The 12,222-nt window shown below is 35.7% G+C and overlaps 1 protein-coding gene across 11 annotated transcripts in view; it reads left to right on the forward strand.

Annotated features, from left to right (window-relative positions):
* Positions 1-10,552: 10,552 nt before the first annotated feature.
* The window catches only part of LOC127866991 (fibropellin-1-like), a 281,878-nt gene continuing 280,208 nt past the window's right edge, over positions 10,553-12,222 (forward strand). For 3 of the 11 annotated variants that reach the window (XM_052407902.1, XM_052407904.1, XM_052407903.1), the window contains exons 1-3: positions 10,556-10,674; positions 10,907-10,961; positions 11,907-11,989. In XM_052407902.1, coding sequence (XP_052263862.1) covers positions 10,594-10,674; positions 10,907-10,961; positions 11,907-11,989 — 219 coding nt within the window. In that variant the 5' untranslated portion in view covers positions 10,556-10,593. Of the gene's footprint in view, positions 10,675-10,906; positions 10,962-11,906; positions 11,990-12,222 lie in introns of all 11 variants that reach the window. The other 8 variants (XM_052407907.1, XM_052407908.1, XM_052407906.1 and 5 more) reach the window with 6 other exon arrangements.

Genomic DNA, 12,222 nt, shown 5'->3' on the forward strand with positions numbered 1-12,222 from the left:
ATATTGACTGTAGACACAGCATTTATACACACTTATATGAATGTAATACTAGTCATATTGATACAAAGCCAGTGAAAATGCATGAGGAAAAGTAATATTTTCAAGTATTCTGGCCCTCAATAATGTACATGTATTTATGGTTCTGTGTCGGAAACGTGCTATTGACATATTTTTAATATAATCAAAGATAGTCAATTTTGAGCATAAATCGTGCTATTGACATATTTTTAATATAATCAAAGATAGTCAATTTTGAGCATAAATTAAATATTGTTTATGTCCCCCAATATAGTAGTGGGGGACATATTGTTTTTGCCCTGTCTGTTGGCTTGTTTGCGCCAACTTTAACATTTTGCAATAACTTTTGCTATATTGAAGATAGCAACTTCATATTTGGCATGCATGTGTATCTCATGAAGCTGCACATTTTGAGTGGTGAAAGGTCAAGGTCATCCTTCAAGGTCAGAGGTCAAATATATGTGGCCAAAATCGCTCATTTTATGAATTGTTTTGCAATATTGAAGATAGCAACTTGATATTTGGCATGCATGTGTATCTCATGGAGCTGCACATTTTGAGTGGTGAAAGGTCAAGGTCATCCTTCAAGGTCAAATATATGTGGCCCAAATCGCTTATTTTATAAATACTTTTTCAATATTGAAGATAGCAACTTGATATTTGACATGCATGTGTATCTCATGGAGCTGCACATTTTGAGTGGTGAAAGGTCAAGGTCAGAGGTCAAATATATGTGGCCCAAATCGCTTATTTTATGAATACTTTTGCAATATTGATGATAGCAACTTGATATTTGGCATGCATGTGTATCGTATGGAGCTGCACATTTTGAGTGGTGAAAGGTCAAGGTCATCCTTCACAAGGTCAAGGTCAAAATTCATTTAGGGGGACATTGTGTTTCACAAACACATCTTGTTTGTTATACAGTAATTTTGTCCTAAGTTTCATTCCCACAACTGTTCGCAGTATATTAAACCATAAAATAAGCGACATTATTTGCCAGTCTTCTTGAAACTTGTTTAGAACTTTAAATGCTGTATATAGGATATCTTGGATGAGTTGTACTTTGTGATGTGGAGTAACAATCTATGTCATCTATGTTAACTTGGAAAAGCTTGAGAATGCTCAAATGCATTATTTTAAAGATTTTATTGCTCCCGAAATATTTTCCTTGGAGCATATAGTTGCCAGTTTGTAGTTCCTTCCTTCCTTCCTTCCTTCCTTCCTTCCTTCCTTCCTTCCTTCCTTCCTTCCTTCCTTCCTTCCTTCCTTCCTTCCGTCACGCTTGTGTTACAGTTTCTCATAGCACCTTAAATACTTTACCGATCTCTTTCATATTTGGCATGTAGATACCTTGCATGGACCTCTACCTTTTGATGAGATTTGAGGTCACTGGGGTCAAGTCACTGAGGCTAATATTAGATTTTTCCGTCACCCTTTTGTTACAGTTTCTCATAGCACCTTCAATTCTTTACCGATCTCTCATACTTGGCATGTAGGTACCTTGCATGGACCTCTACCTTTTGATGAGGTTTGAGGTCACTGGGGTCAAGGTCACAGAGGCTAATAATAGATTTTTCCATCACACTTGTTACAGTTTCTCATAGCACCTTCAATTTTTTACCGATCTCTTTCATATTTGGCATGTAGGTACCTTGCATGGACCTCTACCTTTTGATGAGGTTTGAGGTCACTGGGGTCAAGGTCACCAAGGCTATTAAAAGATTTTTTCGTCACACTTTTGTTACAGTTTCTCATAGCACCTTCAATTCTTTACCGATCTCTTTCATATTTGACATGTAGGTACCTTGCATGGACCTCTACCTTTTGATACGGTTTGAGGTCACTGGGGTCAAGGCCAAGGTCAACGAGGCTTATAATAGATTTTTCCATCACACTTTTGTTACAGTTTCCCATAGCACCTACAATTCTTTACCAATCACTTTAATATTTGGCATGTAGGTACCTTGCATGGACCTCTACTTTTGATGAAGTTTGAGGTCACTGGAGTCACTTTTGTTAAAGTTTCTCATAGCACCTTCAATTCTTTACCGATCTCTTTCATATTTGGCATGTAGGTACCTTGCATGGACCTCTACCTTTTGATGAGGTTTGAAGTCACTGGGGTCAAGGTCAAGGTCACCGAGGCTAATAATAGATTTTTCCATCACACTTGTTACAGTTTCTCATAGCACCTTCAATTCTTTACAGGGCTGGTATTCATAAAGCTCCTAAGGCAAATCTTTACATAAGCAGGATTTAAGGGAAAATTGTAAAATTAAATTTTCTATTGAAATTCTAATGATTTCAGTTTTGTAAAGCCAATATACTGTTCTTGTATGCAAAATTTGCTTAAATAAACCAATTAAATGAAAAAAAAGACACCAAAAATGAAAGAGCAAAAGACTTTTTAAAGGAGTTTTTAATTATTTAAGGAATTTTCCTAAGTTTACCCTTAGGAGCTTTATGAATACCAGCCCTGATCTCTTTCATATTTGGCGTGTAGGTACCTTGCATGGACCTCTACCTTTGATGAGGTTTGAGGTCACTGGGGTCAAGGTCATCGAGGCTAATAATAAATTTTTCCGTCACACTTTTGCTAGTTTCTCATAGCGCCTTCAATATGTTACCGATCTCTTACATATTTGGCATGTATGTACCTTGCATAAACCTCTACCTTTTGATGAGGTTTGAGGTCACTGGGTCAAGGTCGCCGAGGCTAATAATAGATTTTTTAGGTGGTTATTAACACATAGATTGACATAGCGCATCATTGGGGAGCATCCATCAGTTTCACTGATATTCTTGTTTTAAATGCAAAAACGATGTTAGATTCAAATTTTTAGTTGGACCCGAACTCAAACATACACAAACTGTGAATATTTTACATATATGCATAACTAATTAATGTACATCGCTACAGTACTGCCACCACCCACAAACGTGCCCCAAAACAACTTTTAATAATCAATAATATGAATATACATAGCATTTCTACAAACAAGACATATGTATAAAGTAAATTTTTTATAAACGCTTCTTCATAAAGAAAATCTTATTGTTCAAAATATAATATAATACTGCAATAGACTCCAATATAAATCTTCAAGGCGCACTTTTTTATTCATTAGAATAATGGCTTCTGAAACAAAAAATACGTAGATCATCTAGGTCCATGTTAATAATTATTTTTAGGAAAACCTGGAAATTTATTTAATTTACAAAATGAAGCTCTGACTGTTAAAATCTGAACATATACAGTTAAAAGATTTAAACTAATAGTCAGGTCAATATACACTTTGACCCCCAAAAATTGCTTCAAAAGGTATTTTCACTGATAGGGTAGCACGTACTTAATAACATATCAAAAGTTAACCGAAATCAGACCTCTGGAAGTTTATTTTATTCAAGATGGCCGCCAAAATGTATTTATGATAATAACTATGTAACTATCCACTCAAATTTGATGTTTTTGGTGTCTACCCAGGTTTTGGGGACCAAAGAACACTTTAAGATCATCAGACATAGTGTAAGTTTATTATGAAACACATAAAATCCAACATGGCCTCCAAAAATAGCCACCGGCACCCCCACAATGAGAAGGATCACAAGCCCATAACGCTTGAGTCAAAGGTGAGGATTTTTATGTAAAACGTCATAGTTTTGGAGACAAAGAACAATTTTGATTGAATTGTTAATATTACTAAGCAGTTGATTCATGATAAAATCCAATTTATGACATTCAGCTGGCCACTATCACCTGATACACAATATGTATCCTCGCCGATTAACGTTGTGGAGCTATTGACGGGTCATTTCACTGTTGCATTAACAATAACAACGTCTGCATCCCCTGATGACACAAGGACATTACATCCCCTTTTAGTCAGAGCTGTGCTGATCAGAGCAATCATGCCTGCCTTGTTTTTGTCACAAGAAAAAGGCCTAATTTGTGCATGATCATTCTGCTCTTAGTTGAAACTCGTACTCGGTTTCACGTTTTGTCCTCGTCTCTGGTGTGTGATATCTTTGATAAAAGGACCATCGAACACCTCTGTTGCTTGTCCGTGGAATCTACATTAAACTCGGCTATTGCGATGTTTGTGTCGGCCTTTTTTAATTGTAAACGATGAGGCAAAGTTCGACATTCAAGCACGTAACAATCTGATTCAGGAATGCAGAATGCAGCCTCACTTGATACGTTTACAGCTTGATCTCTCATACGACAATATGTCTTCAAGGGAAAGATCTCCAGATTTTGACACTACCAGTAAACGCTGAAACAAAAGGGCAGGATAAATATCACGGTCTTTAGCAACCTTAGCAGCGGAGTTATTCCCAAGATGTTGGTAAACTTGGTATCTGTCTTTTCTCTAAGATTTATAAAACAAAGGTCGACTTTCCTATGATATCTCTTATGATCTTGTTCCCAACCTCATGAAATGCATGAACATTCACATCTGATCCAGCCACTATCCAATAGGCATTGCATTTTAAAATATTTTTTGTAATATTGTCTGCATTTTCTCGAGATCAGAAGCATCTCTTTTGAAGTGCACCTCAGTCAGAATATGAAGCATCTGCGTCGTCTCGCCCCTAAGAATGGAAGAGAGCTCCTCTGCTTGATCAAGCAGTATCTGAATCTCGAGATCTTCCTGATATGAGCTGGCTGTATAGGCACTTGTCATGGCCCCGCAAAGCCGCCTGGACAACTTTCCCTGTCATAATGTGCACAATGGCATTTCCCCCAGCAAGATAATGAGTGTATGAAAACACCCCAACATCGGAACAATAATTTTCAGACAACTAATTTGTGACACATCGATGATGATTTTGGCAGCCTTCCAATACAAGAGTTTGTCAAACGGTAAAATGGTGGGAATATTGTGCTTCATGGCAAGGTTACACACAGAGTCTTATGTTGACATAATGCACGACTTACCCCCAGAGTAAAAATGATTATAGGCAAAAATTTAACTTACTCACTGCTCAGGGTGTTGGTTATCCTGATGCAAAATATGCACCATTCCCTGCCAATGCGGTGGTGCCTGTCTGAAGCTGAAGAAGACTTCCCACAAAATATCGTCCCACTTGTCATAATCCAGAAATCACGTCAGGTCCTCGAACACTACCTCAGTACAAGAATGCCTTGCCAACTGGTACTCCATGGTAGAAATGTTGTCGTATTTCTAGTGTTCAGCTTTGTGGCCTGTTTGGGGGTGAAACAGAAAATTCGTCCGTGATGCAGTGGTAATAGATGCAGTGACACCCATCCCATGAAAAGTACATTAGCAATCAATGTTGATAGTATTGTGATCAACATTATCGGCGGCAGAGAGAACAGACATCTCCAACAAATCTATATCACTGCCCAGAATATCAGGTTCCACAAAATCCGATGCATTCCACAATTACCTTTGATTGATGTAGATGATTTATTTGAACAGCAATTCTTACTTGTAGTGTTGCAATTGCTGCTTGTGAACGAACTGCTTCCATAATTGTATGACCAACTGCTGCAACATTGCGCATTGTGTCTTTTCTATAGAATAACCACATGTCATCTGCACGGAAATCACAGGCCTCTAAAACAAATAGGTCAGTACGTACCCAGCCAAATGCCCTGTGTCCAATTTAACCTTCCAACCACAGAGTATGCAGTCTTTATGACTTTCAAAACCTCCGCTTGATTGCCTTGTGGTTCTCATTTGTATAGAAGCACAACTTTGCTTTACAGCATAACTTTTAATGTTTTTATCATTTGTGTACTGCTGACTACATTTGTATGTACTTTATTTCCAGCATCAGTTACAATATTATATTTCAACTTCCACACTAACTTCATTTAATATCTTCACTTCCTTCCACTGAATAGCATCCCAGTTATTCACAGAGTATGCAGTCTTTATGACTTTCAAAACCTCCACTTGATTGCCTTGTGGTTCTCAATTGTATAGAAGCACAACTTTGCTTTGCAGTATAACTTTTACTGCTTTTATAATTTGTGTACTGCTGACTTCATTTGTATGTACATTATTTCCAGCATCAGTTACAATATTATATTTCAACTTCCACACTAACTTCATTTAATATATTCACTCCCTTCCACTGAATGGCATCCCAGTTATTCTTGGAAATCTCAATTCCTTTCTTGCATAATTGACACACATCTTGTCTGGATTGCGAAAAAATAATAAAACGTTTGAGTCAATAGTTATGCACTTACAGTCACTGTATTAGCGGTTATTTGGAAGCCATGTTGGATGTCTCTGTTACGTTATATACTAACATATTTTTTATCATCTTAATGTGTTATTTGCCCTCCCCCAAAAACCTAAGTATTGACACCAAAATAATGAAAAATGAGTGGATACTCACATAGTTATCATTATTATTAAGTTTTAACGGCCATCTTGGACGCCATCTTGAAAAAATCTTCCGGTTTTCTGATTTTGGTAAACTTTTGATATGTTATAAAGGACATTCAACCCTACCAGGACCAGTTAAAATACCTTTTGTAGCAATGTTTTGGGGGTTGAGTGGTTATTTTTCATATATTGACGTGACTTTGATATGTATTAAACTTTAGATTTCTCTTCAGGAGTGTTGGTAATACAATGGTATTTTTTTTTCTAAACATTTGAGATCAGTTTCAAAAGCATGCTTAACTTTCAAATGGCTTAGCGGACTGCAGAGGGAAATCCGCGGATGACACGCATTAAGTCCAGTTTTTTAAGGCGAGGCTCAATATGAAATAACATTTCGTTTTGTGTTTCTTATTTTAATGATAAGCAAGTATGATAATGTTTGAATGAATGATGCATCATTTTAAACTCAGTTGATTTTCGCTATCATGTACCAGGATACCAAATTAATGTATATATTTCGTATAAGGGTAGAACCCTACTTTACTTGTTATTCGTCAATTATGCAAATGTTTTAATTACGGACTATTTCCATGATATAATTAAAGTAATATTAAAGTTGTGGCTTTAATTTTTTTAATTTCGTTGTACTACGTTTGCGAATCCTCTTAAATGTATAATATATAAATTAACAAAATACACGTGAATTTTACATGACCATCGAACCATATCTCAAAGGAAAGTATCTCTTTTATGGATCAAATGTAAAATTCGTATGTAATATAACTGGTTTGAATAGCAACTTCATCTTTCATTATGCAAGTTTAAATTAAATTCCCACACATTTTCATCTCGTGTTGATGGCATGTCGCGTGCTATATCAGCGCCATTCATTGCGCCGATACCACGAAGAGGTTCTATAAAATTAGGACACACCCCAAGCTGGCTGCAACACCACGTGATCATTTTTGACGATGCTGCGAAGCATCGTCTAAGTTATCATATCATGAACAAATTCTTCACATTGGCAACCTATGTAAAAGACCGAGCCAGTCCGGTTGGGATAGCTCGATTTTTCTAATCAACATACCTCGCTGATTATCATTGATACAGGTATAGGAAGCTCAGCTATAAATAGGACATCATATTCTGGGAAAAGATTTAATAATAGTTTGAAAACGTTAATTTTAAATCAGTTATATTCAATCCATTATATGTTTATAGATTAATGAAACAACTATGTATTTTCTGTATTGTATTTGACATTTGTCGTGATTCAGTAAATAAATTGCGAATTAAAACGTGTATAATTAACTTTCAACGCGATCATGAGTGTAAGTAAAGAAAACGAATTATTTCGAACCTGCCATTTGTAAACGTTGTAGCGACTATTGTAAACAGCATAATAGCCATAAAATATCTGTGATACTCGCTCTTCTGCGTGCTGTCTCATTTTGCATATTTAATAAACTTTTCAAACATAAATTACAGAGCCACATCAGTGCACATACTATGTTTGACAATTCATTCGTTTGTTGGATATTGTTTGCTGTTTTAAACACATATTAGGTCATATCGCGGAGATTTAGTTAACCTTACCATGTGTTCATGGGCGAACTCACGTATTCAAGTGCTCTTACGACTATGTGCTCATACCCACTTTCGATCGGGAATCATCATGAAAGTATTGCCGTACTTAACGAACAAACATGCCTAAGCTTATTGAATTAGAGAAAAAGAACAATAATCAAAAGAGAAAAAGTATATGTTTATGCCCATGGGATTGTGAAATCACGTCCGTACACATAGCATCATTAACTTAGGAAAGGAAACAACGAAATATAAAGTTTGGTATGATATACATGTGAAATTAAAGAGCATTGTGTAATTAAAGAGCATGTCAATGTTTGAATTTATATGCTGAAACGTAATGTTATAACCCACAAACGTTTTACTGTAACAGACAGTTTTTTAAGATAAGTGGTGCAGAAAATACACGTCGAATACCTTTTTAAAGATATTTCTTGTTATATTTGATCGAGAATGTAACCCGCCTCCCAGTTTCGCTGAAAGGACCAAGTTCCCCACGGGTACTACTTCCCCGTTCCCCAAATTTTTATTTCGTACCCTACATTTTTCGTACCCAATTTGTTTCGTACCCATTTTTTTTCGTACCCAAATTTGTGCTCGTAACCAATAATTTTTTCGTACCCATTTTTTCCTACCCAAATTTTTTTCGTAACCAAATCTTTTTTCGTACTTAATTTTTTGTTTGCATAATTTTTGTACCCAAAATTTTCGTACCCATTTTTTTCCTACCCAAATTTTTCGTACCCACATACACAATTGTGGTGATGTAGATAAACTTAAATAGATGCTTTTATATCAATCCTCTTCAAAAGCATCGTCACACCAGTAAGGCTGTCACGTTTACAGATTTTACTAAACGTTTAAACGAAATTAAATTAACGAAACGTTACCGTTTAAACGGTATCCATATTTTAAAAGCATCATTGCCATCGCATTTCCAAACTGAAAGTAGTTATTATTTATATTGTACGAAAGTTATGACGCCATATTAAAACCTGCTGTTCTCGTCATTGTCGAACCTTTGGGTAACACTTTATCTAGTTAAATGCCGTAATATTGTGTAACAAAAACGAATTAATATCGAACCTAATTCATTCAATAAGAGTAAACCGGTTTTGAAATTTGCAATCGTTTTATTTAGCAAGATTTACATCAAAACGAGTTTATGTTCATCAAATTTGCTGCATCAGAAAAGCGTTCTCTGGAGTGTCGATGCGCGTCGAATGTTTAAGACGATTTGGAGCATTCTCATGCATCAAATGGCGGGAACAATTTCTCGAGTATTTCGTGCCGACGCGCGTTAAATATTCAAGACGTCTAGTCCGTACATGGTGTATTGTCATGTTTACGGTATTGTGAATAAGGGACACCTGGCGTACATGGTACAAATACGAGTCTTTTTCAGCAGCTTTGCAACGTCGTTACGTAATGAACTAAAATAGATGATATTGATATTGACTGGCGTTTAAACGTTTACTGTTTTTGTAAACGTTTTTGAGCAAAACACGAAACGCGACCGTTTAAACGTTTAAACGTGACAGCCTTACACACCAGTACTGTCAGTACTTTGATTTAGATAGCCAGAGCGTCATTAACTGGCTACGACAGTACGTGATGGCTCCCGATGGACATGGAGTCGTTGATGTAAACGCGGAATCGTCACAAGCTGACAGAGGCACTACAAAGTCATTTGATAAGTACCGGGCATGTATGTGGTGACACCCTGTTGTCGTTCTATAATAAGCTAGGTAAGTCACAGGCTCAGTAAGCTGGGGTTAAACAACGTTATTGAGTGTTATTGTTTCGAGCACAATTATGCCTATATTGTTTTTTTATAACCAAGACTAATTCAAATGTAAGTCATTTAATGATAGCGTAAAAGTACTTTTTAACAAGGTATTTTCCCCATTGGTTTCGTGTGATTGTTTTAATAACTACCATCTAGCCATTTTGCATTTAAGATAAAATCAAATCGCCGGAGTCATTCGTCATATTGAAAACGCTTGTCGCATTTTATTTTTCGAGAGATATTTCGAGCAACAATGTAATATATATATATTATAGTTTTCCTGCTACTGGCTTCATATGTAATCCGATTTTAAGTAAATATTTCATAAATGAAGGGTTAGTTCTTATAGTATGTACACTTTCATAGTATAAGCTATGAATAACTTTACTATATTACTATTTTATGTATACCATACAATAAATAATACAGAACTAAATTACTGCAGCAGTGAAACGTTTAACGACCGACAATACTACATTGTATCATAAGACAGACCATTGTAACAACTATATATTAAAACACTTTTATTGGCAATACATGCAATCATATTACCAGCCCAGTTCTCGATTCGTTGTATTTAGGGAAGCTAACCTACTGCATTCGGTATCGGAAATTAAAAAGGGGTCGATTAAATAAAAAAAAAGTCCTATCCATACTTTCTATTTTTTTCTGAATAATCGGAATAATTATTGTTATGCTAGCACGTTCTTATCGCCAAGTTACGAATTTAGACACGCCATGAATGTGTTACCGCCACACCGTGATACCTATCCTCCGCAAATATTGAAAACTCATGCTAGATTTCACGGGAAAAAATCATGATTAGATAGGATGAATGACGTATTCGTTTACAATTTTATACTGTTGGTCTGCGTGGCGCACTTGCTACCAGTTATTTGGTCTGACAGCACGGTAAGAACGGTTTAATTTTTTAGGAGTATAAGACGCTAGTAGAGTGTTGCTCGTGTCAAATAACTGTTTAACTCATAGAAACCAGTCTTCCGTTCATAATTTCTAAACGTATTTTGAGTGTTTTCGGAAAAGAGCTATACATGTTCCTGATTTTGAAAATATGTTTACGTATGCACTAAACTGTTGATATAAAACGTAGATACGACCTTATTGAGTGCTGTCAATTTTGCAGTCAAACATGCTCCTGCCTTTAGGAATTTGTCTCGCTCTAACAAGCTTAAGCTGCGGTAAGTAATATTGTTAAGAAAGTCAAACTAATAATATACTTGCCATATGGCCTTAGATTTGACACCACTGTGTTTTTAATTTTTAATGTTTCTGCAACAGTGGTTTTAAGTAAAAGTAATTGCGTTAATGACCATTTTGTCGAACCCGCTTGCTGATAGCGCGATATAGCTGGCATTATGGTTGATTGTATGTACATGCGTTTGTTACGAATATTTTATCAAATATAATAGGTAAATTGCCTAGTCTTAAACCCGACTCTCCATCTCCCGATCTCAAAGGTCAAGGTCACACTTAGAGATAATTATACTTGGATATTCGTCGCTGTAATTTTTCCATGTATCATGCAATTATGAAATAACTTATTAGAGATGACCACAATAAAGAGACGCGTCCAATATCCGTTCCTCTACCGTAAAAGTCAAGGTCAAACTTCAAAGTAAAGATTCTGCCATTTAACAATTTTACCGGACAAATTTGCCTTTGTAATTTATCATGCAATTTTTAAAATAACTTATATTACATGAATACAATGAGCAGACGGCGTGTTGCTAGCAATATCCGTCTTATTTCTAATATCAAACTTGGTCATAAACACCTTGTTCCAACTGGTACATTATCACAACTCGTGAAAAGTACTTGTAATGAATGTCCACAACTAAACGATGTGCCGCTTGGAATACCTATGATACTTTTATACTTAATTTACGAAATTTATCATTACATAGATGTTAAGTATAAGAACTATTTAAATATGTATTTACTTTACGTTTTCCTTAAAGAAAAAACACGAACTTATCTTAAAGCAGCGAAACAAAACAAATACGTAAATGATGTAAAGTTCAACATGTTGTCGATTTATTCTAATATCCGTTTATTTCTTTATTTGAAAATTATATTTGCCATTGTTACAAAACTATGGTTGTATATACATGTTGCAAAGACAGTCAACTGTTTGACGCGCCTCCGTTGCACGGATATCGTGGGTCCTCGACACTGCAAGGAAGTGACAGAATGTTCATTAGGAGAGGTTCGAACTTGTTTTCCCTCTGCATTTGTTAAAGAGACTTATTCACATATGTGTGGATATTTTGAAGTAAGTAGATTTCTTAAAATACTATATTCTAATGTAGGAACTAATGCAGTTACAGTTTAAAAATGTAATTTTAGAAGAAACAAATAAAACATAAATGAGTTTGTCTCCATAAGCAATCATTCCGGTGTCCTGTAAATTTAATTGATAATTAAATTTAATTGACATCG

This window comes from Dreissena polymorpha, chromosome 2 (assembly GCF_020536995.1).
Source record: "Dreissena polymorpha isolate Duluth1 chromosome 2, UMN_Dpol_1.0, whole genome shotgun sequence".
Taxonomy (NCBI): Eukaryota; Metazoa; Mollusca; class Bivalvia; order Myida; family Dreissenidae; genus Dreissena; species Dreissena polymorpha.